A 25,378-nucleotide genomic window follows, 5' to 3' on the forward strand; every position below is an offset into this window, starting at 1 on the left:
ATATATATACTTTAAAAATATTTAAAAAATAAACTTATATACTCACCCTCCGGTGGCCCCGGCGTGCAGCACTGCTCCCCCGATATCCGCGCGAGTCCTCTTCTGGCTTCCGCGCCCGTATTCTTGCTTCTCTAACTTTGTGACGGGCGCCGCCATATTTTTCCTACAGGCGGGCCTAGTATGTCGTCTGCAGCGGCGCGACATACTAAGCGCCGTCCGGGGGAGAACAATGGCATCGCGCAGCACGAAGTTAGAGAAGCAAGAAGACGGGCGCGGAAGCCAGAAGAGGACCCGCGCGGACATCGGGGGAGCAGCACTGCACGCCGGGCCCACCGGAGGGTGAGTATATAAGTTTATTTTTATTTTTTTTTAGGTTGGGCAGGCTGTATATTACTGTCGGCATGCTGTATACTACTGGGGGCAGGCTGGGCTGTGCTGTATACTACTGGGGGCTGTGCTGTATACTACTGGGGGCTGTGCTGTATACTACTGGGGGCTGTGCTGTATACTACTGGGGGCTGTGCTGTATACTACTGGGGGCAGGCTGGCTACATACTGGGGGGGGTCTGTGACCAATGCATTTCCCTACCTCCGCTTATACTCGAGTCAATAGGTTTTCCCAGTTTTTGATGGTAAAATTAGGGGTCTCGCATGAATGCATGTGAGGTTTAGACCCATTTTGATTCCCGAATTGTGCCCTTTATTAGCCTAGTTCGGCCATCGAAATGCGTCTCCAACCCACAGCATGGTTTCTATTTATGATTTTAAGTTTTTAGATGGATGTATAATGTGTACATTTCTTTTATTAGTTGGGGTATGCCTGTATTACATTTCTTTTTGTGGGTAAAACATAAAATAAATTTTAGCCGTTTTTGCACTACAAAGGTGCTTTATAGTTGGTCTACTAACTCCAAAATCACTGTATAAGTTTTATAAGCTTCTCAGACTGTACCTACTGCATACTGCGATCTGTCAGCTTATGGTCATCTCCCACTTCTTTGAGCCCCAGTTTAGTATCTCCATTATTATACTTGACTGATTTTGTGTTTTTGTGTTCTAACATCCAGAAGGAAAGTAATAATCATATTTAAAAGTTTGCAAGTTGATTAATAAGAGTTTGGCTCCTGGGACCCCCGGAAATCCAGAGAACAGGGATCCTGTTCTCACCAAGGGATGGAGTGACAGGCCCGCTTGGTGGTACTCTCACTCAGAAAGTGCTGTGCTCTGCAATTACTGCCATTCCAATACTATTGAATGGAGTTGCAAGATGAGCATCCACCCATCATGAAGAATCGGACCTCCCTTCTCTGGATTGCTGGGGATCCCATTCTCATGAGATTTGTTGTTTCTTATCCCCTGCATAAATAAAACCCTGCTACTGAAACTGAAGTGGATAAAGAAAAAAAGTAGTGACTCTTAGGAGGCATGGAAGAAAAACAAAACTGGTTATGGCCTTAATGTGTTAACGATAACGCGTTTGTAAACAGATGGACTGGACTAAAAGCGTAGAAGTTGTGGTTTTATTTTTTGTGTTGAAACTGTGGGAAAAATGTTGGTGCGGAAATTGTAACATTTTCCTTGTGGAATTTGTTGTTTACTAGGGAGTCAGAATTCTTGGACTTAAATGTTCTCGTTTCCCTGATGAATACAATTTTGCATTCTTTTCCAGCCATTATGTATGTTAGAGGGAGCAGTATAGTGGCTGTAATAAAATATCTGTCATGTTTGCCGCTTTAGAACAGTTTTCTGTTTGGATTTAGTCTGTGATTGGTCGTGTCAGATTTCAGATGGCCTTTGTATCCATCTGGAATGTGATATTTAACATTGTGTTCTGTACAGCCTTACATAGAACCGACATTGTTGTTCCCCTTGTGCAAATGTACACAAATTATATAAAACCATTATTGGCTGTAAAGAGGACAATCTATCAATATAAAACCAATAAGACCATGTGAAATCACTAGAGTATATTCTTGGCTAATAGCACAGGTTTCCGTCTTAAGTGCTTTCAGAGGAAGCGGATTAAGCTAAAGTTGACCTAGTTTCTTGACATCGCGCATGGCTGACCGGCTCGAGCATACATTTGGAGGCTGTTAAATATACAGAACATTTATTATGGTTGAACAAGCTTCCTTGATATGCTTCAACATCAGAAGAGCTGCTCCACATCTGAGGAATCCTTCACCGAACACATCTTCTCTCATCTGCTGGAAAACAAGTCTTAAAGTTTAATGTTTCATTGCTCAAAAATGTTTAAATGGAAGAGAACTTACATTTAGTTCATGATTTGATTTTTTTAATGTAAAGAATAAAAAGTCATGCAGTTTTATAATGTGTATCTATATATGCACTTACAATTCTGCTGGTTTTCCATATACCAGTGCCTTAGAATAAATTGTACAACCCAAAGATTAATCAGTAGAAAAGCGGGATTAAGGTGGCATCAGTAATGTGATCCATCACTTGTCTCATGGTATTTGGGTAGTAGTCTAAAGGGGACCTATACTATATCGCTAAAGTAGGGTAGCGGGTAACTTGCTGCTCTTCGATATTATAATGGTGATAAGAATCAGTCCTATCCTGTTCTATGAGACTGATTCTCCAAACTCGGCTGTTGCCACAAGTCTCATGATGGATGAATGTGGCCTTCGTGTGTGTGCTCCTTTCATTTGAAGATCAGGAGTAACGTGATACAAATGTTTATTTATAATTTCTATATGTATGTATAATGTGATGAATGTTTGGCCTGTACTAGATCTTTCATTTCATATGTCAAACTTTTTCTTTATGTTGTCTTTCAGAGTAAAGATGGGAAGACCCCTCTACACATGACCGCTATTCATGGTCGTTTTTCCAGGTCACAAACAATAATCCAAAATGGTAAATGTTTAATTTTGTTTCGATTTAAGACCCACCGAATCTCCTGTCTATGGCAGCATGCACACTGATTTTTCCTTGTAACTGGTTCATTGACAAGTTAATTTCAATGAGGGGGTTACACATATACTGATCCACAATTTTGGACAGTAGACAGATGACACAATAAGGTGGACCTTCAAGAGGTTGGGACAAGCTAATGACTTCATTTGCCAGCCTAATTGTATTTGCGGACACACGCCTTGGCAACTGATCACTCAGATACATTCACACAAACGTATGGGGGACGTATGTACGTCTGCAAGCTCGCGGTCGTATAACTGTCCCCCATAGACAGCAATGGCCGCACGGAGTCATGTGCAGCTCCTTAATGTTCCGTGTACAGGAAAAAGATGGGACATGTCTGTTTGTATCTATGTGTCGTCTGCAAGTCAAGTGTTAAGTCGGGGTCACGGTTTTCCTTGTTTCCCTGAGTTTCCCATTTTTATTTTATACGAGCAGTTGTTAGGTCTCAGCATAGTTATTGCTGTCACCACTTTTCAGGACTACTTTTTTTTTTCTCCTAAATGAATTGAGAATTGTATAAACTTTCCATCAGCTAAATCACAGATCATGTTATTCGCTTATTGGTATTCCTGTTTTGAGGTTTTATTTTGGCCATTTGTTGTTCGGAATAATAAATGCATCATTGACCAGAGGGATGACACCAAGGAGCCTGTATTACCGTCAAACTCTTTCTCTCCCTCCCTGCTCACAGATGTGCGATAGGATATGATTTAGATACTAGCCCTAAGAAGTTATTTAGCTACCTGCAACAGCAGATGTACGACAAGTGGCTAAATGTATAAAACCGACAATAACTTCATAATTATTTATTTTCAATTTAAGTCTATGGGGGATATTCATCTGGGCCAGAATATTGGCATACAAGCCCTGAAATAGTCTCAATTACTGCCTGCTCACTTGCTCCCGAGTGAAAGTTCGCAAGTTGCAGAATATTTTTACACCAGGTAGGTCCTGGTGTAGAAATATGTCCTGCATAGCCCAGCCGGTAGATGCCTTAAGAGGCCAGTGTGTGATAAATGTCCCCCCCTATATGCATATTAGGAAGTGCACTCAAACTGAGCGTGGCACATACTACAGGTAATTGAATACCTGGAGATCTGTTTGTCTCATGCTCTGTTCCTTTTACACATTGGTTTGCTGTTCTCTCAGTCCATTGGAGTTGGAGCTGGGTCTGATGTGTTTTTCACTGACTTGTGGAGAAATTCATAGCAAGCTTTATAGTTTTTCTCGCATGTGGATACGCAATCTCCATAGAAGTCACTGGGTCTGCAAAAAATATCTTAGAAAAACACACCAATGGTTTGTAAAAATGACTGACTAGAACCCAACTAGTATGGGAGGCATTGAGGGAGCATTGGTGCAAGGCTGATCAAGGGTGTGCACCAAGACCTAATAGAAAATCGTAGATGGGGAAATGTAAGAGGCTTTTGTATGGCACCATCGATGCTTGCGGTAGGATATGTCACCATTTGGACTCTGGTTTGTTTAGGGGCAAATATATTGCACTAAAACGGGATTTCAGTAAAAATCTACTGCAGTTCTGTCTTTTAGGGTTTTTCTGCAGCTTGTGAGACTGATAGTATTTTATTTTACGATCTGTGCTTATTTACAGCTTTGCCCTTTTCCTATTCCTCCAGCTCCTGTTCCTCCTTCCGTCTCTGTTGTGGCTATAACATAAATAATTCAGCTTTGCCTTTCCCCACTGACCTCATGAAAATAACTGATAAGACTTCTCAGAAAAAATAAATTCATAAATTTAAAAATAACATGGGCGTTCCCATACTTTTATGTTTACAAGTACTTTTTGGTACACTGCTGGGTATAGAGATTAAAAATCACTCAATTTATGGAATGTTCTAGCTGAGAATATTTGGGACATTAATAACACTTGCTTTTCATGTATGTTTATTGCTTCATTTTTCTCACCAACTTCTCTGTTTCTGTTAGGAGCTGAGATAGACTGCGAAGACAAGAATGGGAACACACCACTGCACATAGCGGCCAGATACGGCCATGAGCTCCTCATCAACACCTTAATCACCAATGGTGCTGATACCTCAAAGTAAGAGACCACTCCTGGCGCTCTGGACCACAGAGCCCAACACCTGGATCAGAATCTTTGTCTTTGACTGTTCTCTTCTGTTAAGGCAGAAAAATGTTTGCTCTGTGAATTATTTCATTGAAATAAATAGCCCTCATTGTGTCAATTATCTGCCTGAACAGAGGCAGGATAAGGCACAATGCTACACCAGTCCCTGCCAGCAGGCGCCTTTGCACTTGCAGCCCATGCCTGATACATTTGTAGGCTTGGAGCCTCCTGATGTATCTGACACTATAGTTTTGGAGAAGTGGTGAAAAACTGAGTCCGAACTGATGCAAATCGCTGTTACTCTGACAACTTTTGCCTCTTTCCAGTAGAGCTAGCCTATGGTTTTATATGACCAGGGTCAGCCTTGGTGCCAGAATAGCTGCCACCCACTGTAAACGGAGGGGCCTGAGCTTATACCCTTCCCCAGGGGTGAACCAAGCCTTTATGCTGCCGGAGGCGAGCCATAGAAAGACTCCTCCTCCCGGCTCCAGGCTGCTTCTGTGGTAGTGACACAGGAAGCGCTAGCAAGTGCTTACTGTGTCACAGCAGCGCCGCACTGGACTTTCTGCACGGCACTGTCAGTAATATTCCTTGCATCTGAATGATGCAAGTACTATTGTTAGTAGTAGGGGAGCGAGCAGCCTGGCAGCCTACAAAATGCCGCCCCCCTTCTCCAGCAGTTCTCAACTCGCCTGATGGCAGGTGCCCCTGCCCTTCCCCTTTTATAAATTACGCCAATTCCGTCAAAACCTTGACATACAGTTACCTTATGAAAGAAGAGCAGGTTTTGTTGAGCTGTCTACATGGGTTGTGCTGTAATGGCATCTTTGTTCCAGACAAGATGGGTGCTGTGTAAAGATTTGAGCAGCAGATTATCTGTCTATCTAATAATAAAAGATGGCTTATCATAAAGGCATAATTCTGAAGTCACAACTTGACTGAAGTTAAAATTTTAACTCTTTCAGGCGAGGCATCCATGGAATGTTTCCACTCCATCTGGCTGCACTCAGCGGGTTCTCGGATTGCTGCAGAAAGCTCCTTTCTTCAGGTAGGTTTATGACCTGGGAACGATAGATCACTGATATTCTCTGTATTTTACTAATCATTAAACCGGAATATTGTATGCATTCCTATATGTGACAAAGTTTCAAGATTACCTTTCATTTAGAAGTACACCTACAGTTGTGCTCAAAGGTTTATATACCCCCTGCAGAATTTTGGCTATCATGGCATTTTTTTCAGGGTCATTTTTTTGGGATGTTTTTGGTTGACATTCTGTTTTCGCTTTTTTTTTTTTTTTTTTTTTTTTAATCATAATAGTTTTTCACACAAGTTTTTTTGTTCTATTCATATTCCCTTAACCCCATAGGGCAATAAGACGTACCCTTATGTCTTGCTGCGCATGAGGGAGTATGAAGAGGGCTCACGGGCTGCCCGTCGCTAACACCCGCCATCTTGGCTCCGATCGTCACTCCCCGTGACATCACCGGGGAGCGGCGATCCGTTGTCATGACAGCCTCGGATCACACAAAGATCCGAGGCTGTCATGATCGAGGCTATCTATTACAATGTGCGATCTGCACATTGTAATAATGGTATGCAAAGTCCCCATATACTGCCATACTGTAGTATGGCAATGTATGGTAGGATCAATCAGACAACCTAGGGTTAAAGTACCCTAGGGAGTCTGAAAAATAGTAAAAAAAATAAAGTAAAAAAAAAAAATTATTAAAAAAACATAAAAATTTAAATCACCCCCCTTTCCCTAGAACTGATATAAATAAACAGTAAAAATCATAAACACATTAGGTATCGCCGCGTCCGAAAATGCCCAATCTATCAAAATATAATAACCGTTTTTCACTGCATTTTACCCCGTAGCGGAAAATAGCGCCCAAAGTCGCAAATTGCATTTTTTAGCCATTTTGAAAAATAGAAAAAATTCTATAAAAAGTGATCAAAAGGTTGCACAGTCCTAAAAATAAAAGCGTTGAAACCGTCATCAGAAGTCGCAAAAAATGACACCACCTACATCTCTGTACACTAAAGTATGAAAAAGTTATTAGCGCAAGAACACTGTAAAATGAAGATTTTTTTTCTGTACAGGAGGTTTTAATTTTTGTAAATGTATGAAAACATTATAAAACCTATACAAATTTGGTATCCCTGTGATCGTATTGACCCAATGAATGAAGTAGACTTGTCACTTGGGGCGCACAGTGAAAGCTGTAAAAACCAGTGTGTTTTTTCATCAATTTCACTGCATTTAGAATTTTTTTCCCGCTTCCCAGTACACGGCATGGAATATTTAATACCATCACTACGAAGTGCAATTTGTTATGCAGAAAATAAGACATCACACAGCTCTGTACATGGAATTTTTGAAGGTGGGGAGTGAAAAATAAAAACGAAAAAGGGCCTGGTCCTTAATGGGTTAAAGACCAAGAAAGCCCAAATTCTGCAGGGGTATGTAAAGTTTATTAACTGTAAATGAAATATAATTGTATGTACCTTCAAGAAAACCAGTCACTGGTGAGATGCCAGTGTCAACCAGCTAGGATTTAATTAGCCTTTATAAAAGCCATTTATCCCTAATGAGCAAGGAGAGTCTGGCAGTCCTCTTCATTGCATAAACACGTATGCATTTCACCCAGTCGGCGTCACTTTACTGCCCATCCGCCCAGTTTGAAGAGTAAAGAAAGATGACGTGTCCTCTGTCACTTGATTCAGTACAGTAGCACCAGTCTGCTAACCTGCTAACCTTGCAGAAGACTCCTCTAGACTTTTCTTTATGGCATTCATATATAGAGACTTCAGTGTTAGAGAAATGCACTACAGTGATTATTTTGTCCAGTGCCACCCCCTGCATTGACTAGTTAAAGGAGTTCTCCAGGAATCGGCATAATTCATATACAAAGGGGTCCTTAAAATATAAGTTGATATGTAATTGGTTGTTATTTAAAATTTTGCTTCCCTCAGCGGAAAAATGCTGGTGACATAGACTGTAATGAAAAATTAAAATGCTACTGGCCCTTTAATCAGTCCATTAATTTCCTCCGCATGGTCCGTTGCAGAGCATACACAGGACAGAAGATGGCCGCTGGTCACATGTCCACATCACATGTCCTGCACCTGCCTGGGAAGGTCATGTGATCACCACTACAGTTTAGCTGTAGTCGATTGGCTGCAGTGCATCCAGTATGGCCAGTGTTTTGGTGATGGCAGTTACACATCATTACTATGGCAACAGAGCAAGAAAACCTGTTACATCATCACTGGGAGTGGAGCATAAGAGGGAGGAGGAGTTACTGAGAACTAAAGGATCTTGGGACATGTAGTTTCCAATGGTGGCCATCTTGACGATAAGCTCCGTTTTGTGACTAATTACAATGAGTTTTGTTACATTCATTTATTCATAGCATCATGGGTTTTTGTATCAGACGTCCATATTCCCGGAATACCCCTTTAAGTAAATAGCAAACACGCACTCATTCATTCTGATATGTGGGGCACCATCTAGTACACTGGGTCATTGTGCTGCCAGAGTTTAGTTAATCAGACAGAGACTGTGTCACAGATTTGTAAATTCTCCATCTCAATGCACCCGTACAAATTTGTCTACATTTTGAGTTGTGTTTTAGAATTTACGTTGCCGTCTGTTTCAATTAAAAGCAGATGCTGAATACTTGAAATTATTTGTAACAAACAGAAAAATACATATAAAGACGTTTGAGTATATGGGGAAGTGTTTACTGGTCCTAGGAAAGTAAAGCTGTGTCTGATATGTTTCAGGTTTTGATATAGATACACCAGATGACTTTGGCAGGACCTGTCTCCATGCTGCTGCGGCTGGAGGGTAAGCTTTACCTCATCTGTTCTATGCGCTAAATTGAGAGCTGTTCTGTAAAGAAGAAAAATATTTTTTAAAGTGATTTATTGTCTGGGTCCCTTGCATGAGCTCCTAAGTCACTAATCACTTACATCCTGAATTGAAGGGGCTCTTTGGTAAACCGAGCAGGAGTCCTCCAACTTTCTTGCTGTCACCATAAGTGAACAGGGGACATGTGCCGCTTTCTCAATTTCCTTTTATCACATGGGGAGACTTGGTTATTCTTGAGAGTCCCATGGAAATTAACTTTAAATCCTGTACTCTGCAGGATAAATTAAGGACATTGGTATATAACTTTGTTTAAAAAAAAAAAAAAAATCTGAGTTGTAAGCGCATAAAATAGATTTTACTTTGAACCCTTTCCCACAAAACCATGTATCACCTTCTCCTGCAGTTAGACCTGTATTTTGAAGGGTTCCTTTTATCTTTAGTGCTGTGACATTGTGCATATGTGCATCTTTCTTCCCAACTCCATGGGGCTTCTGACAATAGCCGGGCCTTGCTGCTTCTCTTGCTGCATTTTTATGGTGACTGCATCCATTTTAATGTTGTACCAAGTTTGCCTTTATTTTTAATAAACCAAAATGAAACTTGGTAAGCCAGCTCACCCCCCTGGCACACACTGGAACAACAAGATTAGATGTAAAAATTTGCTTTGAGTATAAAAATTCAAGCCTCACAAAGTGCAGGTTGATCAATAGTATGAGAGTGTCGGGAATCGCAGTGCACAGCGCTTAAAGAGAACCCGTCATGCAAAATAACCCCCCTAAACTAAATATATTTTCATAAACTGCCATTAGAGAGCATTGCCTCTATCCCTTCATTGTCCCTCTACATGCCTGTAATCCTAAGCAATGGGGTCCTAAAGCTGTATGCAAATGACCTGTGAAATGTCCAATGAAGCATTAGCATATTCAAGCTGTCCACTCTATTCATGAGTGGGAGGCACAGCCACACCCCCAGTGCTTGACTGACAGCCTGTATAATGATGTGAGGCTGTATAATGATGCGCTTCCTGGTGCTGGCCACAACCCCTGCAGCCTGTGTGTGCATGTGTGTGTGTTTAGGAGAGATACAGCAGCTCCAGGCAGCCATGTTACAGCAGAACATGTCAGATTCATGTGTAGCTGATGTCTGTGTCTCTGTATATTAGGAGGATGCAGCATGTCAGCAGATAAAGCACAGACACTAGCCATGCTTTACTATACATTACACACAGACCTGAGCAGGGGGAGGAGAGGGGAGGGGGAACAGGGGTGACATCACTGCATCTGACCATGTGACCAGCCTCATTTACATGATAAAAAATAGATGATTTTACAATGAATAATGTATGAAATAACTAGATAAAGGCTGTGATGGGATCCTTGTGAGCTGCTCCAACAGGTAGAGGTGACAGGACTAGTGACACAGACCTGATGACAGGTGTCCTTTAACTATTTGTGGCACTCCTAGACCTTTAATGTGAGTGCCAAAGTTTGGTGAGCACAGATTTTGCCATTTCTGAAACTCCAGGAAGCCTGATCTTCCTGCTGTTCCAACCATTAATGAGAACTTTTGGTCACTGGGGGTCCCAGGGGGCAGACCCCCCAGTGATCAGCTTGTTATCCAGATTGTTTGTACAAAATATGTATCCAAAAACAAAAAATCTTTTGTTGCCCTCTTATGTACAGTTGTTACCCCACAGTGTAAAAGTATAAAACATAACTGGTCATGTTTATTTATAATTATTTAATAGAAAATGTATTTCTGTTTAGGAACCTGGAGTGTCTGAACTTGTTGTTAAACACCGGTGCAGACTTCAACAAAAAGGACAAGTTTGGGAGGTAAGGGTTCATTTGTTTCTTTTCTCACTACTATTCCCAGCAAGATTAGCAGCCGCTTATTATCCATACGATTATATTATCTATACAAATCTCTTTTTTTCTCAGATCAATCCTTGACCCTAGTTATCAGATAACTATAGCTTCCTCTAATCTGAAGTGATAAATGATGGTGTAATGATGGGGCTTAGAAAATGTTTGTTCTCTTTACACAAACTTTGTGGTGACGGATATCTGTCCCCATAGATGCCTATGGCGTGTGGCTGTGGTGTGGTAAACACGCACATATGCCGCTGTACCGTCGCCAGGAAAAAGATAGAGCATGCTTTAGCTTTTCCCGCAAGTACAGTCAGGCACCAGGCATCCCTATGGAAAGGGGAGGGTTGAGCAGTGCTACACCAGGGTCTCGGCCCGAGCATTGCACATGTTCGTGTTAAAGAGAACCCGTCATGCACGTCATGCAAAATAACCCCCCTAAACTAATTATATTTTCATAAACTGCCATTAGAGAGCATTGTCCCTATCCCTTCATTGTCCCTCTACATGCCTGTAAACCTAAGCAATGAGGTCCTAAAGCTGTATGCAAATGACCTGTGAAATGTCCAATGAAGCATTAACATATTCAAGCTGTCCACTCTATTCATGAGTGGGAGGCACAGCCACACCCCCAGTGCATGACTGACAGCCTGTATAATGGTGTGAGGCTGTATAATGATGTGCTTCCTGGTGCTGGCGCCCCCTGCAGCCTGTGTGTGTGTGTTTAGGAGAGATACAGCAGCTCCAGGCAGCCATGTTATAGCAGAACATGTCAGATTCATGTGTAGCTGATGTCTGTGTCTCTCACCTGTATATTAGGAGGATGCAGCATGTCAGCAGATACAGCACTCACACTAGCCATGCTTTACTATACATTATTTGCATACATACGTCCACTCTAGGCGGCGCAAGATTACCCATATCCGGACAACTAACGTGATTATAAAACGTCACTTTTATTCATGTAATTATTTAAAAAGTAGTAGTAGTGCGACTACTGATTGCTCAATCTGAGAAAAGGAAAATATTAAAACCACAGGTGCCTCAGGTTAGAAAGCAGTGTAGGAGAACCACTAATGTTTGTGGTATACTGAAGCTGTAGCTATGGGCCCTTGATCCATCGCTTAGCGAGTCAGGACTGCAGGGTATAAGACTTAGTGGTTGTCTGGTAGTATGTATTCCCAGGCAAATAAGTATATGATAAAGTGTATCGCGTCAAAGAGCAGAGACCAGAGTCAAGGAGTCTATGCAGGCAGAGTGACTATGTGGTATGCCTGGAAAGTAATGCAAAGGGTTGTTATCATCTAAACCCAGTGCATTGGGTACTGTGATCGGAGATCAGACACGATCCCAGTTTTACTCAGTCCCTATCCAATGTGTGATGCAGAGGGTTATCATCATCTAAACCCAATGGCACTGTGATCAGAGATCAGACACGATCTCGATTGTACACAGTCCCTGTCACTCTGTTCATAGTATAGATGGATATGCACTTGTTGCTGTGTGAAAGATCACCCCTGTGCTCACTGACAACTTCTGATCCTGCCCAGCTCACGGCTGGTTGTATCACCTAGAGGTGTAACGATCCCTGACCAGCCCTGTCGCACAGCACCATTCAAGGAGTACTACAGCTATCAGATGGTAACAAAGCAACCCTTAGCACACTGCTTATTAAAAGAACACTACACAATTAGCCCCCCGACATGTTTCGCCAGGCAACTGGCTTCATCAGGGGACGGGCTAATAGTGACCCCTGTCCGGATATGGGTAATCTTGCGCCGCCTAGAGCGGACGTATGTATGCAAAAAGTGGTCATTTAATCCCTGCCGTGATAATAGGTCCATAGTTTAGAATAATTTACTATACATTACACACAGACATGAGCAGGGGGAGGAGAGGGGAGGGGTAACAGGGGTGACATCACTGCCTCTGACCATGTGACCAGCATCATTTACATGATAAAAAGTCAAAATCACATAGATGATTTTACAATGAATAATGTATGGATTGACTAGATAAAGGCTGGGATGGGATCCTTGTGAGCTGCTCCAACAGGTAGTAGTGACAGGACTAGTGACACAGACCTGATGACAGGTGTCCTTTAAAGAACCCTTAAACTTTCTATACAGGGCTCACGTGGGTCAGAGATTTTCCTGAAATTTACAAGTTCAAAATCTGACTTTTTAAAATTCCCTGTTTTGTGTTCTTTCTGCTAAGGTGTTTAATGCTTTCTATTGAAATAACTGTGTGTTCACTTCCTATGTGAAATGAAGAACTCCACTTCACTACGCCGCTGCCAATTGTAACTATCAGTGCCTGTTTGCACTTGTGGGATCTGGAGCCAGTGTGAATGATCTGGACGAGAGGGGCTGTTCCCCCCTGCACTATGCAGCTACATCAGACACCGATGGCAAGTAAGTTGTGTACAAGTCACCATATGATTTATGCCTTTGTGTTACATTTCATCTGATTGAGTGGTCTCATGAAGACTATGCCAAGGCTGGTGGAACATTTGTCTCTTTATGGTAATTCCAGGGAATGTAGCCTTTTAAGAAGGGGTGTTCTTGTCTTGTTCCCTAGGCCAATCCTTACTGTCACGCTGCCTGCCACATTCACAAAGAACCACTTGTTTTGGCTCCTTACTTAGCCCTTTTTGTCTAAAGTAATTTCAGCCTCACTGAGGAAAATTCTGTGATTAAAAGGCAGCTCTTGATTCTGGTTCCATAAAAATATGCCCTACATTTCTAGAATTTAACTTTTGTGCTTGTTTTTTCTTTTTTAGCAAATCTTCACAAAGAGTCTCGATTGTTATAGGACACATATAAACTGTCTGATCCCTATCCTGAGAGTTTTAAATATCCACTCATTCCACTTGTTTTTGATGATTTTAGAATATTTCATATAAAAGTTGCATAAAAGGTTGAAATTGCCTTGGATTTTTGTGTTTCTAAGTAATCCAGCCACACTACGGTCCTATCTAAAGTTGTACTTGTCCGTCTAACCACACCCTCACGTTGCCCGGGAGCCTTGTATTTTAATTTATGCACAGAAGTCCTGAAGAACATCCTTATTAGGACACCTCTAAACTTATGGTAGATGTCCTTTAGGTAACTGCACCTAAAACCACATCAAAACTGATTGTGATACAGTTGAGATGCAGGTTTAACTGCAACAAGTGATTGTGGCGTCACATGACTTTCAGATACACTGCTCCCTGCAGGAGAAAGAAGAAAAATTACACAGAGAAGTGTACTGTTCATGTGGTTAAAAATAGTTCTGCAACAATATCAAGCATATGAAGTGTATTATCATCTTTTAATTTAGTTATTATGCTATAAACCCAGGATATTATACAATTCAGCACCCATCTGGAATATTACATCTGCACTTTATTAACCTTGTAGAATATTCGCAGGCGCAGAAACGCCACGTGAATCCCAGCTTCTGTTTTGAATTGCAATGGCTCGCTCCTGCCATCTAGTGGTTGAGATGGGGACTAAAGGATTAAGTTCTTTATTTATGATATGAATTTTCTAGTTTGAAACATTAACATAATAAAAATATATACTGATATACTTGTGATGTCACCAAAAAGAATTTGAATTCACAAAGTCAAAGTATTTTTTTGCAAACAAGTTTTTTTTTTTTTTCCCCCATCAATTTAGGTGCCTGGAATACTTATTAAGAAATGATGCAAACCCAGGAATCAGGGACAAGCATGGGTATAATGCAGTGCATTACGCTGCTGCCTATGGTCATCGTTTATGTCTAGAATTGGTATGTGTATGTGATATTTTCGCTTTGTGTATTGATTTAACTTGAGGGGTTACATCCTCCATTGATCTATTCCTTATTGGAAGGTTTTCCTATCACTGCTGAATATTGTTTTAAATCAACCCATATTGTGCAAGATATGCAATGTATCTATATAAAGCTATTTTCTAAATGTGCAGGCACAATTGGTGTTTGTAATGCCTTTACAAACGCAATGGAAACGACAGGGACAGGTCTCAGCCCCATCAGACGGACAGGCGGGTGTCTGACCACTGACACTACTGCAATGATTAACCAGCACCAAGTGTCTTGCATTTAAACAACGCAATACACCGTCTGATGTTTACCGATTGCAAGCGTTTCAATGGAAACCCAGATGTCATTGGGCTTCACCGCGCCCCCAGGTGTTTCCATTGCTTTTTGTAACTGCAATACAAACGCCACATGTGGATGCACCCTTAATTCTCTGTTCCTATAAATGTTCTTTACCATTTTTAAATTAACACTGAAAATAACAATAGTTGCTTATGTGTTTTATCTATATTTAGTTCTTCTTTATTTTTACAGATTGCACGAGAAACACCTTTAGATGTTGTAAGTAAATCCTTTTCCTTGTGTAGAAATAAGATAAGTTGATTGTTATGCCCTTTTTCAGATTACAAGCAGCACATGGTTCCTCTGATCTTTGCTCGGCTTTATAAAGAGAACTTGCAATTTGCGGCTATACCCCATCCCCATTCATTTCTGGAGGCTGCGTTCTTACAATTACAGCGCCACACATGACCATGGTTTGTGCCGGTATTGCAGCTGATCTCTGTTCATCTCTATGCAGCTGAGTTGCAATTGTGGCAGAAGCCATAATCTGGTGTGCCGCTGTATTTTGAAGAAAGCAGTAATGTGTTTCACCCTCAGGACAGCACCTTTTAATAAGGACTGGCGGGGCCCATCATAGTCTCACTTTGTTAGCCGCTTAAGAATGGAGGAATGGGAAACCTCATCCTCTAGAGCAGAGGTTCTCAACCTTTCTAATGCTGTGACCCTGCATTACAGTTCCTCATGTTGCAGTGACCCCAAACCATGTACAAGAATATAACTACTATGATACTGCCCCCTATGTACCAGAATATAACTACTATAAAACTGCCCCCTATTTACAGGCACCCACCCCTTGCTGCTCCCAGTTCTAGTTTACCCACCCCTTGCTGCTCCCAGTTCTAGTTTACCCACACCTTGCTGCCCCCAGTTCTAGTTTACCCACACCTTGCTGCCCCCAGGTCTAGTTCACCCCTTGCTGCCCCCAGTTCTGCGCCTTCACCCCTTGCTGCCCCCAGTTCTGCGCCTTCACCCCTTGCTGCCCCCAGTTCTGCGCCTTCACCCCTTGCTGCCCCCAGTTCTGCGCCTTCACCCCTTGCTGCCCCCAGTTCTGCGCCTTCACCCCTTGCTGCCCCCAGTTCTGCGCCTTCACCCCTTGCTGCCCCCAGTTCTGCGCCTTCACCCCTTGCTGCCCCCAGTTCTGCGCCTTCACCCCTTGCTGCCCCCAGTTCTGCGCCTTCACCCCTTGCTGCCCCCAGTTCTGCGCCTTCACCCCTTGCTGCCCCCAGTTCTGCGCCTTCACCCCTTGCTGCCCCCAGTTCTGCGCCTTCACCCCTTGCTGCCCCCAGTTCTGCGCCTTCACCCCTTGCTGCCCCCAGTTCTGCGCCTTCACCCCTTGCTGCCCCCAGTTCTGCGCCTTCACCCCTTGCTGCCCCCAGTTCTGCGCCTTCACCCCTTGCTGCCCCCAGTTCTGCGCCTTCACCCCTTGCTGCCCCCAGTTCTGCGCCTTCACCCCTTGCTGCCCCCAGTTCTGCGCCTTCACCCCTTGCTGCCCCCAGTTCTGCGCCTTCACCCCTTGCTGCCCCCAGTTCTGCGCCTTCACCCCTTGCTGCCCCCAGTTCTGCGCCTTCACCCCTTGCTGCCCCCAGTTCTGCGCCTTCACCCCTTGCTGCCCCCAGTTCTGCGCCTTCACCCCTTGCTGCCCCCAGTTCTGCGCCTTCACCCCTTGCTGCCCCCAGTTCTGCGCCTTCACCCCTTGCTGCCCCCAGTTCTGCGCCTTCACCCCTTGCTGCCCCCAGTTCTGCGCCTACACCCCTTGCTGCCCCCAGTTCTGCGCCTACACCCCTCCTGACCCCCCCCCCCCGTTCTGCGCCTTCACCCCTCCTGACCCCCCCCCCCCGTTCTGCGCCTTCACCCCTCCTGACCCCCCCCCCCCCGTTCTGCGCCTTCACCCCTCCTGACCCGCCCCCCCCCCCCCGTTCTGCGCCTTCACCCCTCCTGACCCCCCCCCCCCCCGTTCTGCGCCTTCACCCCTCCTGACCCCCCCCCGTTCTGCACCTTCACCCCTCCTGACCCCCCCCCCCCGTTCTGCGCCTTCACCCCTCCTGACCCCCCCCCCCCCCCCCCCCCCGTTCTGCGCCTTCACCCCTCCTGACCCCCCCCCCCCCCCCGTTCTGCGCCTTCACCCCTCCTGACCCCCCCCCCCGTTCTGCGCCTTCACCCCTCCTGACCCCCCCCCCCCCCCGTTCTGCGCCTTCACACCACCTCCTGACCCCCCCCCCCCCCCCCCTCGTTCTGCTTCAAGTTGCAGTTTCTACTCACTGAGCAGAGCAGCCTGTTCCGCGGGAGTCTGTGTAGCGGAGAAGCCATAGGGTCATGTGATGATGACATCACCACAGGTCCTCAAGCTTCTTATTGCACACGTTTTATTCCGTTTTTGCCGCGAATCGCGGCAAAAACTTAATAGAGCCGCTACCCCTGTGTTTTGGTCGTTTGACCCCCAGGTTGGGAACCGCTGCTCTAGAGCATATGTAAAGGGATTTGTGTAATGACCCCTTTCATTATGGCTGAGAAAATGTGTTTTATTATTAATGTGCTTTTCATTTTTATTTAGCTTATGGAAACTTCAGGTACAGACATGCTGAATGATGCAGATACTCGTGCACCAATCAGTCCTTTGCACTTAGCTGTAAGTATTTTTAAATGTCATTTGCACTGAACTTAATGTGTAAAGATAAATAACAAATATGGCTGAGGGGCTGTGTTTTAATGAAAAGTAGACTCTAGGTGTGTTCACACATTGCAGTTAAAACTGCATCTTGACTGCATCGTAATCAGTGTGTTTTTAGGTGTAGATCCTAAGGGTGCATTCACACGTTGCAGTTAAAACTGCATCACAATCAAATTTGAGGTGGTTTTAGGTGCAGTTTTGTCAATTGAACAGGTGAATGACATGAAATGAATGGGTGAATTTGATTTTGAAGGGGAAACCTGCTCCACAAATGTCATTCACTCGTTCAGTTCATGTCTTTCCCCTGTTCAATTGACAAAACGGCACCTAAACCTCCTCAAAGCTGATTGCGATGCAGTTTTAACTGCAACATGTGACTGCACCCTAAACCTGTTAAATGTGATTCACTTGTTCAGTTCATGTAAGAAACTTCACCTTACCCCATATACAAGTTTGCTAGATTTCTTAAAATAGAAAATGCTGATACACCAAAAACCCAAATCTTGGTTTCAACAAGGTTTTATTGTTTGAAAATGCCTTACAATAGGTCAAGGTGTACCCGCGATTTGATACATAGCCAGCTTCTGTATCGTTCAAAACTATGAAAGAGGGGAACCAGGAATGGGGAAGAGGACACAAGGGGGGGGGGGTTCAAAAGCATACAGGTAGCCAGATCTGTATAGTGTAAAATATGGATAGACCAAGACTGTGTGGAGAGGTGCTGGAGCCATGTTGATGCATAATGAATGGACAATTAAGGGGACAAGGATAGAGCTCTCTAGAGGGTGGGGGAGCCTTGTGAAGTGATCCACCAGTACCAGATCCCTTCAAACAGTGGGAAGGTGTCTGTCCTAGTCGCCTCAATTCTCTCAAACAATCAGTAGGTTGATTCTGTTCTTAACCACGGAAAAGGATAGGTTCTGTGATTTCCATTTAGCTGCTATGTGAATTGCTAAAGCTATAAATTGGACTAAACGATGGGCTCCGTTTTTAACCTTTGCTGGTTTAACTCCTAGTAGGAGTACTGCTGGGGTTACAGGTGTTGCGTTACCCAACAGAGAGCAGATGAGGGTTTTCACGCGTTTCCAAAGGGAGGCAACTATGGGCAGTGCTACCATATATGTGCGATATCGCCCAGGGCATAGCAGCCTTGGAAGCTACTGTTGAGCAGGTGGGGGGAACATATTGGTAAGAGCTGTGGGAACATAGTACGTTCTATTGAGTATCCTAAGGCCGGCGTCACACGTGGCGCTTTGTCTGCGCTTGCAAACGCAAATAAAGTCGCGCCCACCGGGGCGGGCCTCGGCCCGATCGCATCGGCGTTTCTATGGAAACGCCTGTGATCGGGAACGAGCCGCTGGTGTTTCGCGTAAAATTAACGCAAAACACCGGCGGCTCATTCCCGATCGCAGGCGTTTCCATAGAAACGCCGATGCGATTGGGCCGAGGCCCGCCCCGGTGGGCGCGACTTTATTTGCGTTTGCAAGCGCAGACAAAGCGCCACGTGTGACGCCGGCCTTAGAGAGGTTTCTGTTAACAAAACTTGCTGGCTGTCTTTCGCTAGAGTGCTCCAGCAGTGTCTCCACCTTGGCAGGGAGAGCTGGAAACCCAAGTCAGACTCCCACTGTTCGGTAAAGCATGACTTGATGCCGGCAGGGGACGCATAGACCGTATAGCAGAGAGACCGTTCCTCTACCGATTGGGTCATTTATACAGATATTTTCAAATGCCGTGCGGGAGTTTGAGGACGTACCACGTGGGATTGATTGCACAAAATGTAATAATTGAGTCGGAAAAATTGTGAAGGAGGAAACTCGTATTTGGATACAACCTCGTCAAAAACCCCCTTAGGCCCCTTTCACACTGATCGGCAGGGGTCGTACATCCAGCTGCAAACTTGCATGTTAGTGTAAAAGAAGTAGCCTTAGGCTGCCTTCACATCACTGTAAGAATAAATTGGGCTGATTCCTGATAGAGTACTAGAACATTTCCCTGCAAATGCTTGGCGGAGTCTGGGGACGGATGTAATTCAGTCGCATCTATCCCCCATGCATTGCTTAGCAGAAGGAAGCAGGATGGAAAGTTGCTGTGCCTTACCATCCTTTGTTTCTTGCAGGATGGGAAATATGCTGGCAAGAAGCATGCCTGCAGTATCAATGGATATATTAAGCGTTATATGTCGTATGTTGTGAATGTAGCCTTAATAGCATTTAGCACATGTGGGACTAAAGGATTATTTTAACTTGTATATCAGTGTGGATTAAGTTTCTAATGAAATTTCTTGCATAGTGGAGTTTGAGGTTGGCTTATTTTTTTTTTTATTACAAATGGTAGAGGATGACGCACTAATACCTGTTCCTTCTTCTTTGCTACACCCCATTGATCATCACTTTATTAAATATGGATCCTGTATTATGACTGGTATCTGGCTTAGTTTGTGTCTTGCCTATTAATTTTACTTTGGCTAGCAAACTCTGCACACCTCCCTATAGTCCTGATGTGTCACTGAGTAGTAGAAATTTCATGAAACATAAAGAACTATAGCAAAGTTATTTTAGACTGTCTAATTTCCATTTTATATGCAAATCCCCCTTGCTAAAAGGAAGAAAACTGATATCATCTTTGCCTTTTAACTGAAGGGTTTGGATTATTATGCAAAGCAGAGACAAATAAGGCATGGTCATTGGTGCCAAGAGATATCAACTCAATGATTTCATGCAGTGTTATTTCTGTAGATTTCTCAGTAATTGTTTTCTGTTTTCTAGGCTTACCACGGGCACCATCAAGCCCTAGAGGTTTTAGTTCAGTCTTTACTTGACCTCGATGTACGGAACAACAATGGCCGAACTCCACTGGATCTTGCTGCTTTCAAAGGACACGTTGAATGTGTAGATGTTCTCATCAATCAAGGAGCATCAATATTAGTTAAGGATTATGTTGTTAAGAGGACACCTATTCATTCAGCAGGTATAGAACACAAGTATTCACTACAGTTGTATCTCTTCATAGCAAAAGCCACTGGAGCAGGTTTATCAGTTTATGACCAAATTCAAATCCTCTAAAACGACTTGCAGCACTTTAATCAATAGTCCGTTTTCAGACAATTTTGCGAACCTCCGTAAAAAGGCTTGCTCTAGGTTTCAACAAAAATGGCCACACACACTTACTTTTATTTTCCATATTTTGCATGGCCAGGTCACAGTGAGGTGGCACTCTGTGTACTCGCCTCACTGTGATCGGTGTCATAGACCTCTATAGGCGCTATGATCTGGCCACAAATTAGCCTTCATGGTCACGGCACCCATTACGATTGTGTGCAAAAACTACACCAGATCTATCATCTAGTGTCAGAAGCTATGATAATTCTGGAACAGACTATATAGTTTTATTTCACGTGGTTTTATTATATTATATAGCACCATCATATTCTGCAGCACTCTACATGTCATGGGGAACATATACAGATGCAATTAGATCTTACACGCCAAGAACATTGTCAGATGATACAATGGAGGAGGACTCTAACGTACAGCAGGACCTTTTTTGTATTACATATTACCTTGCAGTTGAAAAGACCCTTCATCGGTACATTGTTATACAAGTGCTCTCGTAGATTGTAATCTCTTGCACGCAGGACCTCACTCCTACTTTTCCATCTGACCATGGTATAACTATAACGCTTTTTTGTAAATTTTTTGTGTTAATAATCACAGAAGGTTTATTTTTTGGTTCAGGTTTATTTTTATTAAATAAAAATTTTTTTTTTGGTTTCTTAGCAATTAATGGACATTCTGAGTGTTTGAGGCTTCTCATAGGAAATGCTGACATTCAGACTGCAGTGGATATTCAAGATGGAAATGGACAGTAAGTAGAAACCTTTTAAGTAAATTGTGTTAAAATAAATACATAATCGATAGTTAATAAAGTATAATACTACAAACTCTTATTTTACATAATTCTGGGATAGTTCCTTGATTCCCAGTGCTCTCATCATTCCTCTAACATGGTTACCAGCTTCTTGGTCTACACTATACACACGGTTTTGGTGGTCTGGGACCTCTTGATGGACAACAGAAGAGCACGGAGGAGGAACCACATAGAGAAAAAAAATATTAAAAAAAAAAAAAAAGTCGGGCTTTGAATATGTGTGGCAGCTTTATGAACTTGTATGTGGCTGTCCAAGGTAATATAGTATGGATCTTCATCAGTCCCATGGAAGTGAATGTCAGGGGAAAGTCACATGGTGGGGGGGGGGGGGGTAGATGTGCAAGTTATCCTCTATCCACATGAGGGTCTGACAGCTGGGACCTCCACCGATGACTAGAAAGGACCCTCAGTATTTCGGAGAACGGGAGTCCGCTGCTGACTAATGGGTGGAGTAATGGGTCCAGCATGTTCCCTGGCTCTCCGATCTATAGTATGTGTAATCTCAGACCACAGACCGTTTTGGCACCATCATGTGAGGTCTGCTCACTCGCCAATCTCAGTAGAGAAGTCTTCTCCCATGTGGGCCCTGGATACCATTTCCATGTGTGTGAACCTATAGAAAAGCAGTGGAATCAACGCTTAGCAAACTTCGTATTCAGGGTCATAAATACAAATTGTTGGATTTTGTGGTGGGGAGGGAATTAATGGGAAACCCACAACAAAGACACAACAAACACCTTCCCAATTTGGGCTGGGGCCAGACCTACCACCTGACCTATTGTCACTGTGTTATCCATATTCTTATTGTATATATTTATATCGTCGGAAAATCTAAGTAACCAAAGAGTGACACAGGCATTGCCAAAGTTTTAAAGCAAGTATTACTAATCTAGAAAATGCAGAAGGCTGTTCTGTCTGCTGATCTGATCGTCCTGCATAAATAATGTTATATAATATATGTTAGCAAAGTAATTGCTGCCCTTTCCTCTCCTGCACTTCTCTTCCCACATCCTTGACCCGTCTGTCTTGTGCTGGAATCTGCTTCCTCTCTTATTTAAGTGCATCGCTGGATGTCGGCCATAAAGGGATCGCTCTGCTGACTGATGCATTTTCCTGTAGAGCCGTGTGTCTTTCTCATTTGTACCTTGTATTGCTTAGGACTCCATTGATGCTTTCTGTACTGAACGGACACACAGAATGCGTTTATTCGTTACTGAACAAAGGAGCCAATGTGGATGCCAAAGATAAATGGGGAAGGACAGCGCTGCACCGTGGGGTATGCTTATCCTGTTATAGACCTATAATTTATGGGTGTGTCTCTGCGGCAGCACCAGAACATTAAGTGTAGTATCTGTACTGCTTTCTAATGTTAGATATGAATTTTACATCATAATGGACAGAGCAGTATGTTCCTGATATTAGTATAGTTCAATAATAGTATATTTGCTTCATATGATGATCTTCCATAGGGAATTTTATACATGTTCCCTATTGATGTTGGGCATAATTCATGCATGACATTACTATTGTAGACCTATTTTGTGTTCTTAATGTGCAGTAATATGTGTACATTGGTTCCTGACGAGAGTCCAATGTTCCCTTTGTGTTTTAGGCAGTGACCGGACATGAGGAGTGCGTGGAAGCTTTGCTCCAGCACAACGCAAATTTCTTGTTGCGGGACTGCAGAGGTCGCACCCCTATCCATCTGGCGGCAGCTTGTGGTCATATAGCTGTTCTGGGGGCTCTCCTTCAGACTGCTGTATCTGTAGATGTTGTTCCAGCAATAGCAGACAATCACGGATACACATCCCTTCATTGGGCCTGTTATAATGGTACGCAGTCGTCATTTTATTGGCTTTTAATGTTATGCAGGTCAAACGTTTTAATCGTTTTCTCTACAAAGCTTATGAGGGCTTCTTCAATATAACTGGCCCCAGTTATATTGTTACCATTTGGGGGGTGCATAAAATCTGTGTAATATATTTTTATCAAATTTATTTCAGAGAGGGGATTTAAAAAAACAAACTGCAAATCCAACATTTTTTTGTTTTACTGTTAACTAAAATGGACAAAATAACATAACTATTTGCTTCAATAGACTGTGAGATATAATTATTCTTGTTCTTTCTTTTACACAAGTGGAGTGATAGGAATTGGTTGTGATGTGAAACATTGTTATACGTATGAAATTGTTTTTTTTCTTTTTTTGTATAGTAAAATAAATAGATATTTGTAATAAAAAGCAGAAGAATAAAACTTTGTCCCCCATTTTATTTCATCTCAGGCCATGATGCGTGTGTAGAGCTGCTGCTGGAACAAGAAGTATTTCAGAAAATGGAAGGAAACTCCTTCAGTCCTCTGCATTGTGCAGTGTAAGAGGATCCACCTGTAGAAAGGACTTTGTATAGTTGTTGACAAACTTCCAGTTCCAATTGTAATTATTTGTCTCCTTTTGTTTTCTATAGCATTAATGACAATGAAGGTGCTGCAGAAATGTTAATAGACACGTTAGGGACCAGCATAGTCAATGCAGTGGACTCAAAAGGACGGTAAGTAGATAAATAATAATTCTAGAGGGTTTTTATTTTTTTGTTACTTAAATGCCGACTCTGCACTAAGGAAATAAGCTGATGTTCACATCTTGCAGGCATCTTGTAGTCCGTCCAGTTCCAGTACTGTTACAGCGTATATTATTTATTTCTCCGCAGGACTCCTCTTCATGCTGCAGCCTTTACAGACCATGTTGAATGTTTGCAGCTTTTGCTCAGTCATAACGCTCAAGTGAATGCCGTAGACTCTTCTGGGAAAACTCCACTAATGATGGCTGCCGAAAATGGGCAAACTAATGCAGTCGGTAAGAATGTCTGACCACATAATTCAACAATAATTCTTGTGGCCCCGAGAAGTAAAATTTAAAGGGGTTGTCCAGTTTCAGCAATCTCTGCTTGCTGTCATTCAATAGGAAGATTTATTGTTTACTTCCTGTAGATATAAATCTTTGCCTGGTGATATGATGCCACCCACTTGTGCACTAGTGTGACATCACATGACCAGGGACAGATTTGTATCTACAGGAAATAACCAATGAAGCTTCCTATAGAATGACCGCAAGCAAAGGTTTCGAAAACTGTAAGGAATTGACGCAGAAAGTATATTGGAAAATTGTTTAACTTTTCATTACACAAATGAAACTGGACAATCAATGCTATGGCCTCTTATTTTCTGGATTGTATGATTCCCAATACTGTGCTTGCAATATGTAATTATCACCTTTTCAGGATGAAGATGGGCTTTAAAGTGCCTTATTTCCATCAGTTATTGCAACTGCACATTTAGTCAGTAGGTGGCAGTATAAAACAGTGCCACTGCAGCGTTTTCCCCATTACCTATTAAATATTATGCCCAATAAGGACATCGGTGACCAAGTTTTCCAGCTAGATTCATCAAAATTTATAAAGTTGATTTTAAACATCAGAAATATTATGTGTCCAAAGCAACCTTTTAATTTCTAGACATGTACCATTTATTTGTAATAAATGTTTTGTTTGGTCTTTTGGACACTACCATATAGAGTAAATTAATATGTGTTGAACCCCATATACAGCCTATACCTGTGGTGGTGAACCTATGACACGGGTGCCAGAGGTGGCACTCAGTGCCTTCTTTGTGGGCACCCTTGCCATCACCCCAGGGTAGAGTTTGCCAGACAGGACTCAAGGCCTCCTGTACTCCCAGGCAGCCCAGGACCCCAGAATGAAACTACAATGATAATCCAAACTTCTTCTACTTCTTTCTACTGAGTTGGTGTCCTCGGGTGCCTAAACAATTTAAACCTGTGAAAGAGCAGGTAGTAA

The 25,378-nt window shown here is 42.9% G+C and overlaps 1 protein-coding gene across 2 annotated transcripts in view; it reads left to right on the forward strand.

Annotated features, from left to right (window-relative positions):
* The window catches only part of ANKRD28 (ankyrin repeat domain 28), a 98,819-nt gene that overhangs the window by 67,661 nt on the left and 5,780 nt on the right, over nucleotides 1-25,378 (forward strand). For both annotated transcript variants that reach the window (XM_072153687.1, XM_072153685.1), the window contains exons 9-24: nucleotides 2,802-2,880; nucleotides 4,891-5,005; nucleotides 5,998-6,080; nucleotides 8,825-8,888; nucleotides 10,679-10,747; nucleotides 13,054-13,194; nucleotides 14,446-14,557; nucleotides 15,122-15,148; nucleotides 17,481-17,555; nucleotides 20,363-20,564; nucleotides 21,374-21,461; nucleotides 22,683-22,800; nucleotides 23,137-23,356; nucleotides 23,809-23,896; nucleotides 23,990-24,073; nucleotides 24,233-24,378. In XM_072153687.1, coding sequence (XP_072009788.1) covers nucleotides 2,802-2,880; nucleotides 4,891-5,005; nucleotides 5,998-6,080; nucleotides 8,825-8,888; nucleotides 10,679-10,747; nucleotides 13,054-13,194; nucleotides 14,446-14,557; nucleotides 15,122-15,148; nucleotides 17,481-17,555; nucleotides 20,363-20,564; nucleotides 21,374-21,461; nucleotides 22,683-22,800; nucleotides 23,137-23,356; nucleotides 23,809-23,896; nucleotides 23,990-24,073; nucleotides 24,233-24,378 — 1,711 coding nt within the window. The remainder of the gene's footprint in view (nucleotides 1-2,801; nucleotides 2,881-4,890; nucleotides 5,006-5,997; nucleotides 6,081-8,824; nucleotides 8,889-10,678; nucleotides 10,748-13,053; nucleotides 13,195-14,445; nucleotides 14,558-15,121; nucleotides 15,149-17,480; nucleotides 17,556-20,362; nucleotides 20,565-21,373; nucleotides 21,462-22,682; nucleotides 22,801-23,136; nucleotides 23,357-23,808; nucleotides 23,897-23,989; nucleotides 24,074-24,232; nucleotides 24,379-25,378) is intronic.

This window comes from Engystomops pustulosus, chromosome 5, assembly GCF_040894005.1.
Source record: "Engystomops pustulosus chromosome 5, aEngPut4.maternal, whole genome shotgun sequence".
Lineage (NCBI taxonomy): Eukaryota > Metazoa > Chordata > Amphibia > Anura > Leptodactylidae > Engystomops > Engystomops pustulosus.